This window comes from Diabrotica undecimpunctata, chromosome 9 (assembly GCF_040954645.1).
Source record: "Diabrotica undecimpunctata isolate CICGRU chromosome 9, icDiaUnde3, whole genome shotgun sequence".
NCBI lineage: Eukaryota > Metazoa > Arthropoda > Insecta > Coleoptera > Chrysomelidae > Diabrotica > Diabrotica undecimpunctata.
Genome location: NC_092811.1, coordinates 14,342,893 through 14,367,293, shown reverse-complemented (window position 1 = coordinate 14,367,293; position 24,401 = coordinate 14,342,893). Strand labels below are relative to the sequence as shown.

Sequence of the window (24,401 nt, the reverse complement as noted above, 5' to 3'; positions counted from 1 at the left end):
AGAAATCGGGTCTCAGGAGGTTAATAGGCCAAAATAAATAATATTTTTTTTTTTTATTTAAAGAAACAAAGTCGCATCCACCCAAAGGTTATTAGCGACATTCCTGTAGCATTTGTAATAATATTAAATTAACATTTGTAACAATAAATCATTGAAACAATTAATTACAATTTGTGAACAATTGAACATTTGTAATAATTAATTAAGTTAAATTTTGTGTAACATATTTATAGATTTTAAGTAACCTAATAAATTGTTCGGAACTAAACTTTTGTTGAGGAGTGCTTTCAGGTTATTTGGCAAATTGTAAGACTGTCTTTGATTTACATATTTAGGACAGTCTATCAAGAAGTGCTTTATACTGTCTACTGTATTGCAGGTTTCGCATTTTGGAGGTTCACTATTTGAGAAGAGATAGGCATGAGTATACCTACAGTGTCCAAGTCGCACACGTGTAATAATAGTTTGGCATCTTCTACTTCTGGCTGTGGACTTCCATGAAAAAATATCACTTTTGATGGTTCTGAGTTTCGAACTAGAGTCATTCCACTCCCGATTCCACGCACTTGACACCTTACTTTTGAAATAAACTTTTAGATCGCCTGCGATACTCCGACACTCTGTTTCTGATACGTCACTGGTGATAGCGTTACGCGCACTAGTATCTGCTTCTTCATTTCCTTCTATGTCTATATGAGATGGTATCCATAGGAAGTGGACTCCTCTAAAATTTTCTTGAGCTTTCATTAATTCGGCCCTGATAATTTTCTCAATGGGGTGTTTAGGGTATACATTTTGCATAGCTTTGACTGCGCTGAGAGAGTCAGAAAGGACTAGACAACAAGGGATGTTTTTAAGATTTACTTGCTTGATGACTTTGAGCAAACCAAATAGTTCTGCAGTATAGATGCTGGAATTTAGAGGAAGTTTAAATTGAAAAGTGTCATTTGGTGTTACCACTGCTACTCCAACGCCAAGTTCACCTTTGGATGCATCTGTATAAATTTTAATCCACTCATTGTATTGTTGATCTAGGATTGAATTTAGTTTAACTTTAAAAATAATAGGACTAGTTTCATGTTTATTATATATACTTAACGCGGTAATAACTTTAGGCTGTTCGATAGTCCAAGGTAGATAGTTATTGGTATTTGTTTGAAATACTGTTGGGAATTGAATATTCAGTCTGGAGCTATATAATCGGATTCTCTCGTAATAAGGTTTGGGGGCACGGGGCTTATTATTGTAATAATTAATATATTTGTTATTAACAGTATTAAAGTAGAGGGGTTTTTTTTATATTTGAGGCTATAGATGTAGCATGCGCTAGAGCTAAGTATATTCTTCGGTAATTTAGAGGTGGCTCGCCGGCTTCGCTCAGTATGCTTTCGATGGGAGTTGTCCGGAAGGCTCCGAGTGCAATTCTAATACCAGCGTTGTGTATACTGTCAAGTTTTTTAAGTAGTGTTTTTGAAGCAGATGCATATGCAATTAATCCATAATCTAATTTAGATCCAATTAGTGTTTTATATATTCTCAACAGAGTTTCCTGATCTGATCCCCAATTTCGGTTTGCCAATGTTTTCATTAGATTCAGTCTTTTATGACATGTTAAAACTATTTGTTTTATATGTTCTTGCCAAGTAAGTTTTTGATCAAACCACATACCTAAGAACTTTGCCGTTGGTTTAAATGGTAGCATAGTGTTGTATAATTTTAATGTAGGGGGCATTGATGAAACCTTTTTGGAGAAGAGTATACCTGATGTTTTTGTTACTGAAAATTTGAATCCGGTCGTTAGAGACCATTGTTCTAATTGGTTTAGAAAACACTGCAAAGCGTTTGTCATTGATTCGGTGTTATTTCCTTTGATATAGGCAACAAGGTCATCTGCGAAAAGTCGAGCCTTTAGAGGTTTAGTAAGGTTGTTAATAATATTATTTATTGCCACTAAGAATAAAGTAGGGCTTAGGACTGATCCTTGGGGTGTTCCATTTTCTTCACTTTTCTCCTCTGAGTAAGTATTATGTACTCTTACGCAAAAAGACCGGTTCTGTAAAAAGTTTTTAATAAATTTCAGGCAATTTCCACGAATATTCCATGAATGTAGTTCTTTCAGAATATTGAATTTCCAACAAGTATTGAATGCCCTTTTTAAGTCGAAAAATATTGCAATACAATGTTGTTTGGTTGCTAGCGCTTCATGAATGTCAGATTCTAGATCAAGAATATTGTCAATTCCCGAACGATTTTGTCTGAAACCGTTTTGTTCCGGAACTAAACGATTTGATAATTCTAATGTCCACGTTAATCTAAGATTTACCATTTTTTCCATCAATTTGCTCATAGAACATGTTAAGCTGATTAGTCTGTATGAGTCAGGTTCTAGGATTGATTTTTGAGGTTTTAAAAAAGGTAATATAATAGCTTTAGACCAAATTGATGGAAATTTATTATTTTGCCAAATTAAGTTGAAAAGTTGAAGAATAAATAATTTTGCTGAGTAAGGAAGATGTTTTAGAAATATTGCCGGGATATCGTCTGGGCCCGGGCTAGTATTTTTTAATTCGGCTAAAGCATTTTCCAGTTCTTCAAAAGTGAAAGGTAGATCTAATGGATCATTTAAATTGTCATTTGCAAAAAGATCAGTATTTTCTATTATTATTTTCCTTTCAAGGAATGTATCATTGTAGTTACTGTTTGAAGACATTTCTCTAAAAGATTCAGCTAGGGTATTAGCTATTTCTTGAGGAGAAGTTGAAATCCTATTGTCAACTTTTAATTTAGAAATCATTGGCGTGTATTTCAAACCAGAAATTTTTCTTATTTTTTTCCATACTTCGCTGACAGGAGTTGAGGTGTTTATTTCTGAAACATACTTGGACCAGGAAGCGTTCTTAGCTTGTTTTATAATAAGTTGTGTCTTAGCTTTAAGTGATTTGAACATGGTTTTATTTTCAGGTGTTTTATGTCTTTTATATTTATTAAATGCAGTTTTACTTGCTCTAATAGCTGCTCCACATTCTGAGTTCCACCAAGGTACAGGAATATGATTATTCTTTGTCTTTTTTGATTTTCCAACGAATTGCTCAGCACTGCTTATGATAATGCTATTCAAATTGTGTAAGGATTCATCAATGCTTTCATCCATTTTACAGTTAGGCATTGAGTTGTCGATATAATTTCCGAATTTCAACCAATCAGCAGTTTCAGTTTTCCATAAATAATATTATTTAAGGATATAATAAACGGTTTGAACAAGGTGAAAAGTAAAGCTTACCGTTGCAATATTACCTGTTTTATTAAGAATTTCTTGTCTGCAACGTCAAGGAAAAAAGTTTAACAAACTTTCTTTTTTTTTAGCAATTTTTGAATAATCCTTGTGCTTCTCTGCACAATATGATCGATTTTGAAATGCTTATTTGGTAAATTATTTAATCAAGAAAATTGCAATAAGGAAATTGCACTACTTTCTGTAAAGTAAAAAGTCACGTGTTATAATTACGAGACACATATTTGTGGATATATATATATATATATATATATATATATATATATATATATAATAGATAATAATAAAATCGTTACTAAATAATTTGCAAATAGTTGAAATGACTGGCCTGTCGTACGATATTAATCTTTCTCGTGGCATGCGACTGCAGAGTCAGCGAATAACCCTGTCCTGCGTGGACGAAAAAAATATGACAAAATATAACCTGATGTTCGGGAGCTTACGTAAACATCGTTAAGGTTTAGGAGTAATTGAATTTTTTCTCTGAACGTGACTAAGCTTCGAGATTGGATGGCTTTCAGGCATTCCAAGGTGATAATGCAGTAGAGTATGGAATTCCCCGAATAAATATCCAACTGTTTTATACCGGATGAATTCCTAATGTATCGCTCGGTCACACTACGGCTAAAAAAGTTGTCATTCATGGCACGCACTATTACAATTTATTGTTAATGTTTAAGATACTTACTGTACACTAGATATGTAATTTAGATTAAAGTAATTTTTTAAGGTACTGCAAAAATGCAATAAGCATAATATTTATGGTCCAATAGTTGTAACTTCAAATGTAGAGTTCTTTTTTATTTAGGGCCCCAAAAATCTTTCTTAGAATTTTTCTCTCCAAAATACCAAGAAGTCCTTCAATATTTTTAGATAAGGTCTACGTTTTAGCCCCATATATCAAAACTGCTCTTATGTATATATTGAGATTTACTACACGTTTTATTAAGAGTTAAAGGTCGTTTCTTTAACTACAGTCTAATTAATGCGCATGCCCCGACAGAAGAAAAAAAAGAGGAAATTAAAGAAGAGTTTTATGACGAATTAGAGTCCGCATATCAGTTATGCCCAAAAAATGATATAAAAATAATCTATGGAGACCTAAACGCCAAAGATGGAAAAGAACAGCAATTCCAACCCACAATAGGTAGGCACAGTCTCCATGAGCAATCAAATGACAATGGCAATAGGTTAATAAACCTAGCAAGATCACTTAACATGGTGATTGCCAGCACGTACTTCGCTCGCAAAGATATACACAAAGGTACCTGGAAATCCCCGGATGGACTTACAGTAAATATGATAGATCATGTTATTGTAGACTCGAGACACCAATCGAATATAATAAACGTCCGCACCAGAAGAGGGGCAAATGCGGATTCTGATCACTACCTGGTCGAAAGTAGGGTAAGGGCTAGAATTTCAAACATCAAAAAGGAAAGAGGCTCTAAACATGAACGATACAAGGTAGAAAGACTCAAAGAAACAAACAAAAATAAAGAGTATAAAGAAAAGATAAACAACAAACTAAAAAACAGAATAACACATGAAAACCTAAATAAAGAGTGGGAAGAATGCAGAGACATCATAAAAGAGGCAGCTAAAGAAGTACTAGGCTTAAAAGGTAGAGAAAGAAAAACAAGAACGAATGACTGGTTTGACGAAGAATGTCAGATCATCACAGACAAAAAAAACAGAGCATAATTACTGATGCAACAGGGGCACAGAACCCGACAAGCAGAGGAAGAATATAAACGACTACGCAAAGAAGAAAAGGAAACTCACCGAAGAAAAAAGAGAGAATATATGAACAAAGAACTTCAAGAACTACAAGAACTCAGTAAATCAACAGAGACAAGAAAATTTTATCAGAGACTAAACAAAAGCAGAAAAGACTTCAAACCGAGAACAACGATGTGTAGAGATAAGGAAGGTAATATATTGACAGAACAGCAAGAGATACTAGGTAGATGGACAGAACATTTTACGGAAAAGTTTGAAGGAGATCAGAGAGAGACGACCCCTGACATACCATTAGACCAAGCAGACAACAAAGAAAAGACTCCACCAACAATAGCCGAGATTAGAGCAGCAGTAGAAAAATTAAAGAACAATAAAGCACCGGGATCGGACCAAATAGCATCGGAGTTACTAAAGGAAGGAGAAGACGCACTACAAAAAACAATACATGAATTGATAACAAAGATATGGTCGAATAAACAGCTACCAACGGAGTGGAATAGCGGTATTATTGTACCATTACATAAAAAAGGAAATCAGAATGTGGAAACTACCGTGGAATCACGCTGCTGAATGCAGCATACAAAATAATGTCCAATGTCATTTATGAAAGACTTAGACTAATTTATATTTAAATGGGAATAAGCCACAATTAAAGGTTAAAATACGTTTATTGACGTTTCAATTTCCACTTCGGAAATCGTTCTCAAAATACAAACATTAGTTTGTATTTTGAGAACGATTTCCGAAGTGAAAATTGAAACGTCAATAAACGTATTTTAACCTTTAATTGTGGCTTATTCCCATTTAAATATAAATTAATTTAAAATGCCACAAGAAAATAGCTTCAGAACAATATAAAGACTTAGACCACACGCTGAAAAAATAGTTGGCAAATACCAAAGTGGCTTCTGTAGACAGAAGTCAACAATAGACCAGATATTTGTTCTGCGACAGATCCTCGAAAAAACAAGTGAATATAACATCGAAACACATCATCTCTTCATAGACTTTGAAAGCGCATATGACAATATAAACCGAGAATTCTTAATAAAAGCAATGAAAGAATTTAATATACCAACACAACTAATAGAACTGATAAAAGAATCTCTAAAAGTAGAAAGTAGAATCCGGATACAAAATGAATTAACGGAAACAATAGATGTGAAAAAGGGACTACGCCAGGGAGACGCTTTATCATGCATCTTGTTCAACATCGTACTCGAGAAAATACTGAGGGACACAACAGTCAATACACGAGGAACAATCATTAATAAAAGCGTGCAAATACTATCATTTGCAGATGATGTTGACATAATCGCAAGATCAAGAAGAGAAATGATAGAGGCATACAACCAAATAGAACGAGCTGTACAAAATAGTGGTCTTAAAATCAATCAGACCAAAACAAAATATATGCAGGTAAGTAAAAACGCAGAAATAAGGCAGCCACAAAATATAACAATAGGAGAATACAACATAGAGGGGGTAAAAAACTTTATATACTTGGGATCCCTAGTCACGTCTGATAATAACGTTACGGAGGAAGTGAAGAGGCGAATATTTATTGCAAATAAATGTTACCATGGCTTAATTAGACACCTAAGATCAGATAACGTCGCAAGAAAGACAAAATGCCAAATATATAAAACCCTAATAAGACCGGTACTCACATATGGCTCAGAAACCTGGACACTCACTAAAAGAGAAGAAACGTTGTTAGCCACCTTCGAAAGAAAAATCTTGCCACACATAAGGGCACAAAAGAAAACGGAATATGGCGAAGACGATACAACTCTGAACTATACAAAATATACCAGGATCCGGATATTATCACGTTCATTAAAATAGGACGGCTGCGTTGGATAGGACATGTAGAAAAAATGGAAGAAGGCGAAATACCAAACAAAATATTCAAACAGATGCCAGTAGGAAAAAGAACAAGAGGAAGACCGAAACTGAGATACTTAGAACAAATAGAAAATGATATAACAACCTTAAAAATAAAAAACTGGAGAAAAAAAGCACGAAACAGATCAGAATGGAGAAGAATCCTGGAACAGGCCAAGACCCAAAAAGGGTTGTCGAGCCAGTGATGATGATGATGACACGTTTTATATTTTTATTTTTTATGTTTCTTGAAATGGTGAACAGTTCTGTTTGCTATTGCTATGCGTCTTTTTATTTCGTCCCTTGCCGTGTTTGTTGCGTTTACTAGCGATCCAAGATATGTGAATACTTTGATATGCTTAAAGGTATAGTTGGTAATTTGAATTCTCTGTTGGATATTTCGGGGGTTTTTATAAACCAACATATATTTGGTTTTTTCCTCTTTTACAAATTCTAATTCACTTGCCGTGTCCGCAAGCTTGTAAACACTGCACCATGTCTCTCATACTTCTGCCCACTATTACTATATCGTCAGTGAATGCGAGATTTTTCGTCGATTTATTAAAATAGATTCATTCATTCTAATACTTAATTGTCTTGTTGCCTTTTTTAAGGTAATATTAAATAAAAGACACGCCAGCGCCCTATTTTCTTAGACCATTATTATTATTAAAGAACGAAGAGATTTCTCATTCAATTCTAACGCATGAGCTTACGTTTTGCATTATTAGTTGGGTCAACTTAACTAACTTAGATGAAATGCCAATGTCTATCATTGCATTATATAATACAGTTCCTTTCACACTATCATAAGCTGGTATGAAGTCGACAAAGAGATGGTGGGTATCTATGTTATAATCTAGTGACTTTTCTAGAATTGGCCTATGTGCTTGAATTTTTGATGGGTAGTTGACTTTTTAGTAGCAGTAAATCCGCATTGATATTGACCAACAATATCCTTTGTAAAAGGTTTAAGTCTTTCAAACAATACATTGCCGAAGATTTTATACGCAGATGCTAACAGAGTAATGCCTCTATAGTTATTACACTCCAGTTGATCACCCTTTTTATGCAACGGACATTTATTCCCTTTAACCACTCTTCTGGTACCAATTCATTCTGACATATAAGTACTTATAGTGTATGGATTGCTGCAAAAAAATGATCAACACCTTTTTTATGTTTATGCTTTTTGATAACATTGATGAAGACGTGAGAAATATGGGAATACTTGCTTTCTCCAGGCAATGGATAGAGACGACTAAAGAAGAATTCATAAGGAGGCTAGTGAATATGCTAAACTAAAAGTAAAAGAAAATGATCGAGGAATATAGAGGAATATGAAGACAAAAGACTATTATGGCTAAGCAACTTCCGACAATTGACATGGCTAAATTGTGAAGAACTAATAAAAATAGCTGGACACAGAGAAGAATTTGCAATTCCAATAGTCAATTCCATTAAGGAGAGGGCACTTTACGAATAATAAATACATTAAGTTATGGGTCTACATTATTTATACATAAAATTTATATACATACACATTAAATATTGTCCAAAACTTTTTTTCTCCTGTATATTGAAAATACAGTAGTGAATGTTTTTAGAAAAAAATGAAAATAATATATTAAAAAAAATCTATTCTTAACATTGGAAATAGCAGAATTAAATATGTTTTTGTAGATATTATGAGTTAAAGTTTACACTATACTGGGATGTTGTTCACAATTTCAATGTCAGTGGCTTTCAAAATTTTAATGAACTCCTTATTTTTGTTCGTCATTATTTATTGAGACTGATCTATGGCATTAAAAATACCAATATGTAAAGTGTTTTTGTACATCATTTGAAAGGAAATGTCACTTACCAAAATTATATTATATTGGGCTGCTGTGTTATTCAGAATTTCAAGGCAAGTGGCTCTCAAAATTTTAATCAGTTCGATATTATTGTTTTTTTGACGTTTACGGGTCAATAGGTTTAGTGGTCAAATCAACAGTGCCAGAACAGAACTATCATTCTCGTGGGCGAAGGTCATGCATGATCAAATTTGAGAACATATTTCGTGATGTCATGTTATTTGTGAAAGCGAATTTGTAAATTTGTACCGAAAGGTAAAATCAAGTTAAAAATTTATTATTTGATCTTGAAAGTGAATAATTTTAATTTTATCATAATTTCTTCTTGTAGATTTGATAAAGGGTGACTTTGATTGAAAGACTACAATGTATTTGCACACTTTTATATAAAAAAACAGTTATCAGCAGCTATTTTTAAATAAAAATACTACTACTACTAAGGATTTCCACAGTTTTCACTGTCTTCCTTCACTCAACTGTTTTCTCCAATTTTCCCTGTCATTCCAGTCTCCCTCTCGCAGGGTTCTTTTCTCCATAGCCTCGTCGATTTCATCTCTGAATGACCTTCGGGGTCTTCCTCTCTTTCTTCTTCCAATCGGGCTCCATTCTGTGATTTTATTTATCCAGCGTCCTCTGTCCGCTCTTCTGACGTGGCCGTACCAGGATAGTCTCTTCTCCTCTATATAGTCGATTATGTCTGATTGGACTCCGATTCTCCGCTTAATCTCTGCGTTTTCAATTCTGTCTCTTTTTGTAAGTCTACAGCTTCTCCTCAGGAACTCCATTTCTACTGCTCTTATTCTACCTCTATTTCTCTTGTTTATTGTCTAGTTTTCGAACCCATATGTCAGGATACTTCTTGTCAGGGTATTATATATTCTCTTTTTTGTCTTTATCGTAATGTTCTTATCCCACAACACTGAGTTTAGTTGTCTTATACAGTTTCTTGTTTGTCTCAGTCTATTGTTTATATCTTCTTCTGTTGTTCCCTGGTTCGATATTATGGTTCCTAAATACTTGAATTTATCTGTTCTATTTATTTGTCTTCCCTCGTCTATCTCTAGGTTTCTCATATCCTTGTTTTCTGTTGTTAGGTATTCGGTTTTGTCTAAATAAAAATAATGAATATATATTGCGTTGATGGTAGAGAAAAATTTCGATGACATTCACTGAGTTTTCCACGCGCTCTGCGTCAAGTAATATGTTTGTCAATTCATCTCCCCAAATATCGATGTTATGTCTGGGTATGTTGATCTGTTGTTATTGAGAACTTCGCAAGTAGATTCTTTGGCACTAAAAACGAGCTAACAATGCTACCTTCCACCGTCAACGAACGAGATGTGGAGTGTGGAGGCATTGGGAATAATTTTCTGAAGATGTGCATATGTGCTTAATTTCTTCCTTCCCTGCATATTATGTAATGTAGATACCGGATTGTTGATCCAGAGCCGCAGGACTCCTGGCGAGTGGGATTCCTGTACCACCCTAGCCTATCCTAGTGGAGTTTCATGTTCGACGTGGGTTGTATTGGTATCGAGTGTGTATTGGTGGAGATCGTAGACGATGTAGTGGTATGTTTTACAGAAACTAACCGACAACTTGACCAATTCTTATCTTATATTAATTCACTTCATAATTATATTGAATTCACAATAGAAAGAGAACAGGATCAATCAATAAATTTTCTAGATTTAAAAATCATCAGACTTAAAAACACACATGAGTTCTCCGTATTTCATAAACCTACCCATACTGACACGACTATACACAATTCATCAGCCCATCCTACACAACATAAATTGGCTGCCTACCATAGCATGTTACATAATCTATCTATCTATCTAATAAGCCTTCTTCGGTCCATCTTTGGACATAGGCCTCCCTAATCCTTTTCCATTCTTCTCTGTCTGTCGCTATAGTCATCCAACTAGAGCCCACGTGCTTCTTGATATCATCTGCCCATCTCATTCGGCGCCTTCCTCTGATTTGTTTATATTCCCACGGTCTCCAACTTATAAGAATTTTGTTCCGTCGGTCTTCTTTTTGTCTTATATTGTGTCCGGTAAATCTCCATTTCAATTTTGCAACTTCTTGTCTGACATCTCTCACTTTTGTTTTCTCTCTTATCCACTCGTTTCTCTTTTTATCTATTAGTCTTATTTGCAAGATTTGTCTTTCCATTGCTCTTTGGGTTTTTATGATTTTGTCCATGTTTGCTTTTGTAAATGTCCACGTTTGGGAACCATAAGTGAGAACAGGAAGTACGCATTGATTGTAAACTTTGGTCTCAAGATGCTTTGGATATCTTTTGTTTTTAAGAATGTAGCTTAGTTTGCCAAATGCCGCCCATGCCAGTCTCACTCGTCTTTTTATCTCTGCTGTTTGGTTTTCTTTGTTAAGTTTTATAGTTGCACCCAGATATATATAATCCTGAACTGGTTCTATTTCGTCTTGTCTGATCCTCATTGTGATGTCTTCATCTGTATTTGTTATGATTTTGGTCTTGTTGTAATTCATATTAAGGCCTATCTTTCCAGCTTCTACGTCCAGTTCTTTCATCATATCAAATAATTCTTCTTTTTTATTGGTTATCAATGCGATGTCATCAGCGTACCTTAGATAGTTCAAGCGTTGTCCACAAAGTTTTATACCTTTTTCTTCTCATTCTAATCTTTTAAAAATATCTTCCAGAGCCTGATTGAAAAGTTTCGGTAATGTTAAATAAATTAATAGAAATTCCCGTGTTAAAAAATGACTTCGAGATAGAACTAAATATTATTAAGCAAATAGCAGTAAACAATGGGTACAATGAACACAATAAATAAAAATTAATAAATAAAATTTAAAAACAAAAACTACATAAGAAAGCCCTGAAATTAGTATTTCCACCACCAGAAAAAACACTCAGTACCTTCTGCTCGATTACATAATACAGGCAAGATATCAACAAAAATAGCCAAATACATAAAAAAGAAAGGAATACCAGCTTTTAGAACAAACAACAACTTAGGCAAATATATTAAGAACAACAAGAGCCAAAAGAAGAAGCAATAACACAACGGTGTATACAAAATTAAATGAGCCCAAAACCTTACATCGGTCAAACTGGCAGAACTTTTATCAAACGTATACCAAAACATAAAAGGGCTTTTAATAATAGAAAAACAGACTTTACGTACAAAGGACAGACTCTTTATTGACAAATTTCAAATTCTTACAGATCTTACATCTTACATTTCAAACTTTTACTTACATACATAATTTTGAATGACCAACTTCAGACAAACAGTTATCCCTTCTTCAACTTATTAAGGTAAAGACTATAAAGTGTAAACACATACCAAATATTCATCACTTGAGAAAGACACTCTTCCCGAAACAGCTTTAGTGATAATAATTTAAAATAAATTTTGTGGAAGTGTTCAAAGATGCAGGGACGTTAACTGCAACGTATACGCGTGCTTGATCGACTATGAAAAGGCATTTGATAGAGTTCAACATCAAAAGATAATAAACATTTTAAAAGAAGCAGACCTGGATGACAAAGACCTCAGAATAATTTTAGAACTATACTGGAATCAGACCGCATACATGAAAATTAACGGAGAAGAAACAGATCACATAAAAATACTACGTGGAGTTAGACAGGGATGTATCCTATCGCCGTTGATATTTAATATGTACTCAAAGAAAATTTTTAACGAGGCTCTTTACGGAATAGACGAAGGCATCCTTCTAAATGGTGAAAGAGTAAACAATGTTAGATATGCCGACGACACCATGGTAATAGCAGATAGTTTAGAGGGACTTCAGAGGCTAATGGACAGAATAAACGAGTACAGTCAACAGTACGGACTAAACATTAATACCCACAAAACGAAACAAATGATTATCAGCAAGGAGAATATAAATGGGGCTCATCTATACATTAATGGGACTCAGATAGAGCGAGTAAAATAGTATTGTTATCTGGGAACTATTATAAACGAACAGTGGAGCAATGTACAGGAAATGATGCCGCATAGGAAAGGCAAGAACGGTCTTTAACAAAAAGCGCCATCTTCAAAAGTCACAACATATCCCTAGATACAAAAATGAGACATTTGAGATGCTATGTTTTCTCTGTGTTGTTGCACGGGGCGGAGGCATGGACGCTTACAGACACCACTATTAAAAAACTTGAAGCATTTGAGATGTGGCTTTATAGAAGAATGCTGAGAATATCATAAACAGCAAGGATCGCGAACAAGGAAGTTCTAGAAAAAATGAAGAAGGAACCAGAGATTGTGTTTACGATCAAATGCATAAAATTGCAATATCTGGGACACGTTATGAGAAATCAGCACCGTTACTCCCTGCTGCAGTCTATATTGCAAGGTAAAGTCAAATGTAGCCGAGGACCCGGTAGAGGGAGAATATCATGGCTGCGGAATTTAAGAACATGGTTTAAGAAAACCTCAACGGAGCTGTTTCGAACCGCAGCGAGCAAGGTCATGATTGCCAATATGATTTCCAACATCCGAAACGAATAGGAACCAGAAGAAGAAGAAGGAAGTGTTGAAAACAAAAGTTTTCAGTGTTTTACGAGTATTGTTAGAGAAATTAAATTTAAAAAGCCAAATTGGTGGCATTAAAGTTAAACATAGGCAGATAATTTCAGTCAACTATGTATAGTTGGTCCACATGTAGTTGGTCCACATAGTATATAATCTCAAAATTATATTTTGTAATATTTCTTGCCAAAATATCAATATTTTCAAAATTCTGAGAACCTATTTAACTAAATTGATTATAACATGTATGTTTGTTACAGATACAACTTAAGCTCAACTTTTATCTAGTATTTACTATCGTTTATCAATTTATTGTATACATTAAATGTTATCTTTGTATGAATAATATATTTTTGCATTTTTTATAAATCTCACAATTGTTCAGTTCGATTCAAGTAGTTGCTGCTTCTTGGCATAATGAAGTAAGTTCATTCAACACAGGGATTTTAGCTTTATTCTTCATTAGTCATGTATGAAATATGTTTTTTTGTTTTACTTGTGCCTGCCTAAAGTTTACTACTGCAAAATATGGTGCTGTGAAAAGTGCCATGTTTAAAATTACAAAAATATTTGTCTTGTTTCCCATTTATTTCCCTATTCTATTTAGTAGCATCTACTTTAACTGTTTAAAGATCCATATATTAATACTTTTAAAAAGATTTTTTCTGAATGAACTAAATAATTCTTTATTTAACATTTTGAATCCCATAGTGCTTACCGTTTTTAAACAGTTTATCTGTATTTTAAAATAAGTTTGATTTGATACTAATAACTGATTGTTTAAATCAGGTTTCTTGAATTTTGTTTTTAAAATTTAATTCAAAAAGTTTTATTTTAAGCACCGTTTTCCCTCTAGAGACCAAATTGTCGAATACAAATTTTGAATTAAACTTACAACCTAGATTGTCATCAATTATTTTCTTGATTTTTAGTTAAGATATTATCATCGTATTCCTATTAACCCATTAATGCCCAAAATTAAATTTTTATCAAAATTGAATCAAAACTTCAGAATGAAATAAAGAGAGGTTGTTTTTAATAGAAATGTGCAAAATTTACGGTTTTTTCTTTGTAACTGTCTTTTTTTAGTATGATATATCATACGCTGGGCAATGAAGGACACAATATTTCATAAGATATGTTTTATTTTAAAATATTTACAACGTGTGATATTTGACAAAACATTTCTCGGGATGAAGTCCTACATTACATTTAATGCATCGATATTTGGTACACTTGCCACATTTGCCGCAGCTTCGTTGTTTTTCAATTTTGTCCACCAAATGACCCACAGTATCCAAACGAATTTCATCAGCAACATGTTTTGAAGATTTTGGACGTACTCCACGTGGTGTTGGAATATCTGGAGCTGTCAGCAGGGCCTCCACAATTCGTCTGTAAAATTCTAATAAAAAAATTGCCTCAATGTTGCGGTAAAGAAGCCACATGTTGACTATTGCCCCATTCAAGCAAAATCTAAATATCGCCCAATACCATTTTTTGGATCGAATTCGAATCCTATATAAACCTCTTAGCTTATCAAATAAGTCTACACCACCCATTCCCTTGTTATACATTTGCACAACGTTTGGTTGAGGGACCGCTATAATTTTTCTGTCTTTTCTGGACCATCTGTAACAGTTTCCTATAGTAAATATTTCTGGAGTTGAAATATTAGTTGCCATAGTAACTTCATTATTGTCATTCCAGCGAACAAGAGTGAGCTGATGTTCTTCGCTTTTTTACTTCTTTGAGTGGGGCTTTTTCAATTCTGTCTTTTCTAATTGTGCCGATACAGTGTATATTTTCATCTCTCAACCTTGTCAGTAAAGGTAAAGATGTAAAAAAATTGTCAATATAGATAACAGATTCTTGTGGTAAAAACCCTATACACAGTTTTTCGGTTACGGAACTTCCTAATGAGTTGCCCTGTAATTTATCTCCACTTCCAGTATAGGGAAATAATTTTGCAAGGTAACCTTTACTGGTCGCAACACACCAGAATTTATATCCGTAACGGATGGGTTTTCCTCGGATAAACTGCTTCATTGAATGATGCCCATAATACGGCTCCATCGCTTCGTCCACTGAGAAACTTCCGTTCACTGGCTAGAGGTAATGATGAAAACGTTCATTTAGATGGTCAATTAGGGGTTGAACTTTGAATGCTTGATTGGTTTGTTGGTACAACGTATTATCGTTAAAGTGTAAAAATCTATGAATCTGTTCAAATCTGTTTCGACTCATAGCATTACTTACTAGATGTGAGTGAGAGTCCCCTCGACATTCCGAATACATTCTTCTAGAAGGCAGTGGATGGTATCCAGAGAAAATAAGGATGCCGAAGTATTTATATAAATCATCAACGGACAAGTTTTTTTTTGCAGTTCATTTTTGTGAAGCATACTTTACCGTTTCTTTGTAAAGATAGTCCATACATTTTTTATCAAAGAATAATTTAAACACATCGATTGGCTTCAAATTTTGTTGTCTCCATTCATTTCATTCATTTAGTATATGGGGTTCTATATTGTTTTTGAAAACATCATTTATGGCTCCTTTCTCTAGTTCTTTTTCTTCCCACTTACGATCGATTCTTTATATAGATTTTTTTCTGTTTTCAGAAGTTTGTGAAATTTCTGCAACCTCCCTTTTTCTTTTCTTACCTGATTCATGAGTTTTAGCCACAGTTGTATTTGACATCACTGTTTTCTCAATTGCTGTATTTTTTCGAGAAACAGCTGTAATATCTATGCTTTGAGACAGTGTACCTCGGCCAATACTTTAAAAAGTGTAATTGAACTGGTCTTCCTCATCACTTCCGGCATCGTCTCTGTCAGAATCATTACCATCATTTGGATAATACAACGTGAGTTGAACTTCATCACACTGGTCAATTTCCTTAGCCAAAGTATCGTCATCTTCTAAACTCTCATATATTTTCAACAATTCCTCTGCATCTTTGGGATTATTAGATTTTTTTCTAAAGCAGAAACAATATTGATTAATTACCATAAGTGCCCAGCGTATTATATATCATACGCAAGAATCAAAGATCTTCAAAATACTAACCAGTATAAATTTCAATACTATTTATATCACTATTCGATATTTAGAAGCCTTTCTAGTTGAACAGTACAAAAGATTTTTCAAAATAAGCCAAGAAAGTCATACAAACTCTACTAAAATGAAAACGGTGTACTATAATATAACCTAAGAAAACTTGGCGCAAAACTAATCACTCTTTACCACCAAGCGGTTATAAATTTCGCATTTTATGATAAACAGTTACCTTCTATCATCTACTCTGTAACCTATATTGGGAAAACAGCTAATTTATACTTTTTTTTCTGATTAGTAAATGGCAAAATATGTAGCAATGTCTCGCGTATTACATAAAATACGGTGGGCATTAATGGGTTAAACAATCTTCCTTTGAAAAAAATACTTACTAGCAGCTGGTTTGGTTATTTTTCTGTTTTATTTTTTCTTTTCTGTTATTTTTTCGCACATTTTCGTTACAGCAAAAAATTTTATTAACTATATTAAATTGACTGCTATCAATCTGTTTGTTGCATACTTACGGATATCCTTTGGATACTTCACCAGCAATTTTATTGGAAATCCATTGTTTGAAAATTAAATTATTTCGAAGAATACTGCAATCTTATCTTTTGGCTTCTTTTGGCGTGTTTTTCACTCAATCTCAACCCAAAAACTCATACCCTCATCATACCAAAGTTTTTCTTCCTTAGATCAAAGGTGTCACTGACAAAATCGACAAAATTTTTAAATCAATAGGAATAATAACAATATTCACCATCCAAAAAAACTTTCATCTCTTGTCCGATTAATCAAAGACAACATTTCAAATGAACAACACGAAGTTTATGAAATTCCTTGTGCACACTGCCCCTGAATCTATATAGGCAAAATGAATATTCCATTTCTGTTCGCAATTGCGATTTAATTTCAACTCTAGGTCAACAAAATATTCATACAGGTCTCAAAATTGATTGTGAAAAGTTCAGAACCATATCCCCCCTCCGCTTCTATAAACCAAGAATTATAAGAGAAGCCATAGAAATTAAAAAAAATCCAAATTGTCTCAATATAAGAGGTGACGTCATACGGTTACCTTCGACATGGGGACCTCTCATAAATAAAATATCGTCCGCTCCATCCGCGAATCAAAATCCTATTTTCACCAATGTTTGCTTCAACCCCGGTATAAATAAACCTGCCTCAATTCCTAGTGGCAGTTATGCATTGGCTAGTGATCAGTTTAGTAGTGTAAGGAGACTTAAAAGACTGACATATCAGAGGTCCTGAAAAATACATCAAAGAGGATGTCGAAAGCTCGGCGCAATGATAATCGACGTGGTTCAACCCTAAAGACTGAGTTAAACATTAATTCTTCTGGTATTATATTATTATATTATAATAGTATTACTCTTAGCTCTAGGTTTATTGTTTATTATATATATATATATATATACAGGGTGTTTCAAAAAGAGGTAACCCCGTCTCTAGGGTAGGTAAAAAAACTGAAGAATAATTGGGGTTTGCTTAGTAAAAAATTTTTGTAACGCCATCCGTTTTCAAGATACAGGGCGTTGAAGAAAAAAAAATTTTACGCATTTTTTACGATTTTGCCGAAACTACTGGCAACATTGTAATGAAATTTTATACGAATATGTTTTGGAAGCTGATACATCCCATGAATTTGTTTTTATATCTGATTCTCATAGAGGGCGCTAGTTATACGGATCGTACTAAGTATTAGTCAATATAACTTTTTTAAGAGTATAATTATTAATCAAAATTACAAGTAAACTTAAACATCATTCAATTTTACACGAAGAAGGTACTCTTGGTAAAACTCGATACTGTGTACCGTTTTCGGAATATTTTGATTTGAAAATTATAAAGTATTAATTGATGCTGGTAGTAATGATAAAGTTCTAATAAGTATACCTCTATTTTCTCCAAGTGTGCCATGGAAATCTGACATTTATTGATTGTTATGACGATAAATCAACAATAATTAGAGTTTTGAAACCTTGTTATTTGTAAAATCAAATCAAAATGTACTCAAATGTTGAATACACTAACATGTTATTAACCTTAGGCGAATGTTTAGGATGTTCTAGTGCAGCTGTGACACGTTATGCAGAAAAGTTTCCTAGAAGAAACTTACCAAGTAAAAAAACACATTTAGAGCCGTTGAACGACGTTGTAGAGAAACTGGGAATGTGAGACCAAATAAAATAAATTCTGGTAGACCAAGAGCAACAAGAACAATTAATAAAGAAAATAATATTTTAAATTTACTTGATCAAGATCCAACAGTTAGCGTAAGGAATATAGCAAGACAACCAAATACTTTTTCTTCAAGTACTTGGCGGATACTGAAAGAACAGCAATTACATCCTTATCATTACAGACAAGTCCAAGAGCTCTTGTCAGATGATCTACCGGTTAGAGTGGATTTTTGTGAAACATTGCAACAAAGGACAGCCCACAAGCCAAATTTGTTAAAATGCATACTTTTTACGGACGAGGCCACCTTTACGCGACAAGGTATGTTTAACTCCCATAATGCACACTACTGGAGTGATGAGAATTCACGAGTCAAAAGGGTATCACATTACCAACACTCATTTAAAGTTAATGTTTGGGCAGCAACTTTAGGTAACAAATTAATAGGTTATTATATTCTACCTGGAAATTTAAATGGTGATATGTATCTTGATTTTTTAAACAATTTCTTATTCGAGATATTAGAAGATTTAACGCTAAACGAGCGAAGATCTTTATTTTTTTATGCACGATGGAGCTCCACCACACTTTGATAGAAGGTGTCGTAATTGGTTGAGTAATCATTTTTCGAATCGATGGATTGGTAGAGGTGCAGAAGCTCCGATTCATTGGCCTCCTCGGTCATGCGATTTTAACCCTTTGGACTACGCAATTTGGTCGCATATTAAGGAAAAAGTCTATGCTACAGAGGTAAATTCACGCCAAGAATGGGAAGAAAGCATTCAACGTCAATTTAATGACATCATAGCTGATCTCCTACCGTTTAGAAGGTTAATGGAATCTTTAGAAAAAAGAATAGACTTGTGTATTCGCGAAAACGGAGGGCATTTTGAACACTTACTGTAATTGAATTTTATTTTATGTTCGTAGTCATTAATTGAATTTTCTTCTTGTGAGTTTTGTTTAATTACTAACTATTTTATACCAGCATCAAATATTACTTCATAATTTTCAAATCAAAATATTCCGAAAACGGTACACACTATCGAGTTTTACCAAGAGTACCTTTTTGGTGTAAAATTGAATGATGTTTAAGTTTACTTGAAATTTTGATTAATAATTATACTCTTAAAAAAGTTACGTTGACTAATACTTAGTACGATCCGTGTAACTAGCGCCCTCTATCTAGCCTGTATCTTGAAAACGGATGGCGTTACAAAAATTTTTTACTAAGCAAACCCCAATTATTTTTCAGTTTTTTACCTACCCTAGAGACGGGGTTACCTTTTTTTGAAACACCCTGTATATATATATATATACGTATTAAAGATTCTCCCTTTAATAAGAAAGGTAAACAAGTGTCTACCAACTCAGGCAAGACAGTTTGACGCCATAACAATATTTGGTTTAAACTTAACGATAAAAGAAACATATATTATAAATATTGCCATAAAAAGTGTGTCAATAAACATTTCCAAGAAAAGTCTGTCTTAATAACAGAAAAACTATTATATCACACTGATAAGCATGTTTTTATATGCTTATCAGACATTTAAGTCAACCGTTTACCAACGTAATGAAATTTAAACACGTATCCTCCAAGAAAAAATTTTAAAAAATTCTTCAAACTGATTGTGAATAATAAATAGGAAATAAATAGGAGACGATGAATCTTGTAAATTATAAAATTTACTTTACTTTAAAAATAATGAAGTTACATGGTAAACATATACAGAGTGTAACAACCAAATGGAGTGAATTCGATATTTTAGCAAATAAATTGAGGGCGTTTTAAAAATGGGCGCCTTTCTAAATTCTAACTGGGGTTATTTTGTGAAATAGTAAACTGTTGTAAATAGAATAGAGGACCTAACTAATATTGAACTATAAATGGGGTGAAAAAAAAAACTCTCTCTTTCCTTCTCTTCGGCCTTAAGTAATCCAACTTTGGACATAGACCTCCCCCAAATCAATCCAGTGTTTTCTATTTTGCGCTACTTGCTTCCAGTTGTATCCTCCGATCTTCGTATTGTCGTCAGCCCATATCATTTCCTCTGCTTCTCTTTCCTAATCATGGTCTCCATTTTTGTATTTCGTGGTTCTTTTATCCTTCAGTCGGGCATTATGTCCTGCGAGGCTCCATTTTAATTTGGCAGCATGTTCTCCTGCGTCTTTTTCCTTGGTTTTGCTTCTAATCCATTTTTTTGTTTTTTTTGTCTATAAATTTCATCCCGGGCACTGATTCTTCCATCGCTCTTTATGCCTTTACTATTTTATCTATATTAGACTTGGTGAGTATGCACGTCTGTGAACTATACTTGAGTATAGGAAGGATACACTGACCGTAAATTTTGGTTTTCAAATATTGTTCTATTTTAGTGCTTTTCAAGATCCAACTCAGTTTTCCAAATCCTTCCCACGCTAACCCTATTCCTCTGGTAATTTCGGCACTTTGATTTTCTTTGTTAACTTCTATTATCTGTCCCAGGTAGATGTATTCGCTTACTGTTTCTAAATTTATGTCGTTCAACGTAATTTCAAGAATAAAAAGATCAAGAGTAGGTCCTTACTGGAAATTAGAAAACCTTCAGTGCAAAAATTATAGGAGAGCAGCTGTAATAAAAATGTGCTGCAAAGTGCTAGACTATTGTATAAAAAGTAGGTTAAGTTATCTAAATTCAATTTGTTCTTTATACTCCAGTAGTCAGAGACGAAAATGTCACTGCACCTGAACAAGCTACATTTTACCGAATGTGTTAAAAGGTCATTCAGAGATGAAATCGACGAGGCTATGGAGAAAAGAACCCTGCGAGATGGAGACTGGAATGACAGGGAAAATTGGAGAAAACGGTTGAGTGAAGGAAGACAGTGAAAACTGTGGAAATCCTTAGTAGTAGTAGTAGAAAAAATATGCAAAAAAATTTACCTTCCAGCCTCACGAAATACAAGAATTGCTTACGAAAGCTGCGCTTCTCTCCTTTAAAACGCATTTTGACTTTTGTCCATAAGGCACTCTGATCTAAAGATATGGAATTTTTACGGTTGAGTGGATACAAATTTTGTTTAAAATTGATTTCGGGCGCGTAACTGACATTGCCATGAAAATCATCGGTCTCTTCAAGCGTTACGGCGTACAGATTCTTGATAAATCAATTTTTTCGTTTCACCCCCCTCCCGGGGGGAGGTTCTGAGGAAAAATCCATGGATAAAAGTAGTAGCAAACTTTTTTCTTCTCTCTATCTTTGTTTTTGGGGTGCCAAAATTGACATTCTCAGCAAAATTCAGCTTATTCGTATGATTTTTAGAGGTCAAATCATTGACGACTGGATTGTTATAAATGTATATAAAATAAATCATAATTTTTAAATGAAAAAGAATGTGTAATATATTTTAAGCCAAAAATTGTATTTTTTTGAAGAAAAAAAAACTGTTGTGTGTTTATTAATTTTTGCAGTTTATTTATTTCTTCGAGACCTAGTTAAATTAATATTGTCAATTTATTAATTGTATTATCAATTAAGTATTAAAATTAAGTATATTTTTAACAATGTTTTTCTTTTGTTTACAGAAAAATGTCCATGCTAAACAGCAATCACGTGCAACAAGGACCGTTGAAACAGAACGGCACTATTGTTACGTCTCCTCTCAACCATTTGCCGGAAATTCCGCTGAAAAAACCGATTCGCCTCAAAAATATTATATCGAAGAATGAAACGTTCGACTCGCTACATCTCACCGGTGTCAATGAGGTAAGTGTTTGTTTTAACACGAATCATTTGTTTCCAAATAACTAATCTTTTCTTTTTTCACATTTAGTTTGCAATATGTTCTTTTTCATTTTATTCGCTCATCAAAAATAAATGGAGAACTTTGTAGAAAATTTTAAAGGGAAAGTAAACTATTTGAAAAATATTAACACACTTAATTTGTGTTAAGTATAGGTGGTGCACAAGTGTCAAGGCGCAGGCTTCCGCAGACAATCAAATCGTAAAAACGGAAGTATTTGTTTATAAATTACATAAAATGCTTAGCAGTATTGGCAAAACTTTATTGTTTTCACAGCTAACTGTATTTTAACTAAACAAAAAAATCCTACACACAACTGTATTCTACCAACTTAAAACTATAGTAACGTACCACAATTGTAGCGAGTGACTCATGTTTTAATGGTTCTTATAGGCCAGTAAAATTGGACGTTGACCCTTTAGAAAAAAATATTTTTGTTTGGAATACCGACAAAAGGAGAAAATCTTCTTCTTCTGACTGATCAAAGATTACAGGTTCAGATACACGGGGTCTGGGACAATTGCCTGAAAATAGTTTACCGAAAAACAATTCCCCGAAAACAATTCTCCGAATGGACAATTGCCCGAATAGGCAATTGGCAGATAAATAATTGCCCGAAAAGAGAATTAACTGAAAAAAATATTTAAATAGTTATTGCTTTATATGTATTTCCTCTATACTAATACGGTCATTTACGTGCTATTTAAATAGTTATTACTGCTTAGATTGTGTTCGACCTAGCTATCTCGTTAGTTAATTTATCATTATAATATAATTTGTTTTCCATGTTTTCTTTTTACACTTTGCTCAGGCTTAGGATTGACAGCGTACCGCTGGCATATTTAGAACTTGGAATAATTTTTTGGATTTTTAATTTTTTTGAATTTTTTTACAGTTTATTTTATTTTTTATTAATCTTTTTAAACTTATTTTGCACATGATCTTTATATGTATTTTTATATACTAATACGATAAATTATGTGCTATTCCCCGCAAGATTTCGTAAGTGTTCGCAGGGTCGTAATTGTTTACCAGACTTGCAATCCGCTCTGCACAATCTCTGTATTTTTTACGTGTAAAAGGACCTTTCAAGCCTCCTATATACTGTTGAATTTGAAGTTTATGTAAGCTCTACTTTAGCTGAATGCCTTTAATAAATCTCCAAATATTTGGATGATCTGTGGAAATCTGTTGTTCAAACCCTCGATGCCATCCTTCTATGGAATTGTTTATTTTTGGTAAACTTTTTTGGTCCCTATCATAACAATTCCACAGATTATGTGAAAATAAGGGCAGACGGCGTTGACTACCTCTTTGTGGACGCCCGATCCAGGATACAAGAGATCTTATTTTACATGAAATACATTTTTCAATAATTAGACTGGTAGATATATTTTTAAACTGTTCAAATGTTTTGGCAAACAAAGATTTGGGTTCCAGGGAAAATGTAACGTTATCAGTGTGTATGATTCAACTTTAAGTTATCTGCAATGTTGTAGTTTATATATTTCTCTAACTTCTCTAATGTTCAAGATCAACAATTTCGTCGCAGATTAAGACGATGTGACTGGCAAACTACACATGGCTTCTTCACAATCTTCTTAGAAAAACCGTCTGTCTTGTGGGCGTAGATGGTAGCTCTAAGGAAGGTATCATCATCAATCAGCCAATCGCGTCCACTGTTGGACATAGGCCTCCCTTACTTCTTTCCAGTGTTCTCTACACTGGGCCGCTTGTAACCAGTTTTCCGCTAAAGTTCATTCGTTTAGCAAATTCGCATCTGTCAACATAAGTACGTGTTGATATTCGCCGTCTCATTCGTCAAGAGACTATTAAATATAATTTATTGCCTTAAGCCAGACAGATTCTCATGTTACAGATCCAAACTTGCCAGCATATTTAAATTCAAATTGTATCGTGTTGATTTTTAAGTTAATATATTGTATTATATTTATGTTATAGTTACTGTTAAGTTATTTACTAGTCGTGTTATTTTTTTAGAGTTTAGTTTAATTGTGA

At 33.6% G+C, this 24,401-nt stretch overlaps 1 protein-coding gene across 5 annotated transcripts in view; it reads left to right on the top strand.

The window, feature by feature from the left end:
- Window positions 1-24,401, top strand: part of Nos (Nitric oxide synthase) — a 588,325-nt gene that overhangs the window by 175,456 nt on the left and 388,468 nt on the right. For 4 of the 5 annotated variants that reach the window (XM_072542783.1, XM_072542782.1, XM_072542784.1 and 1 more), the window contains one exon: window positions 22,165-22,345. In XM_072542783.1, the coding sequence (XP_072398884.1) occupies window positions 22,169-22,345 (177 nt within the window). In that variant the 5' untranslated portion in view covers window positions 22,165-22,168. Of the gene's footprint in view, window positions 1-13,693; window positions 13,757-22,164; window positions 22,346-24,401 lie in introns of those variants that run through there. The other variant, XM_072542781.1, reaches the window with a different exon arrangement.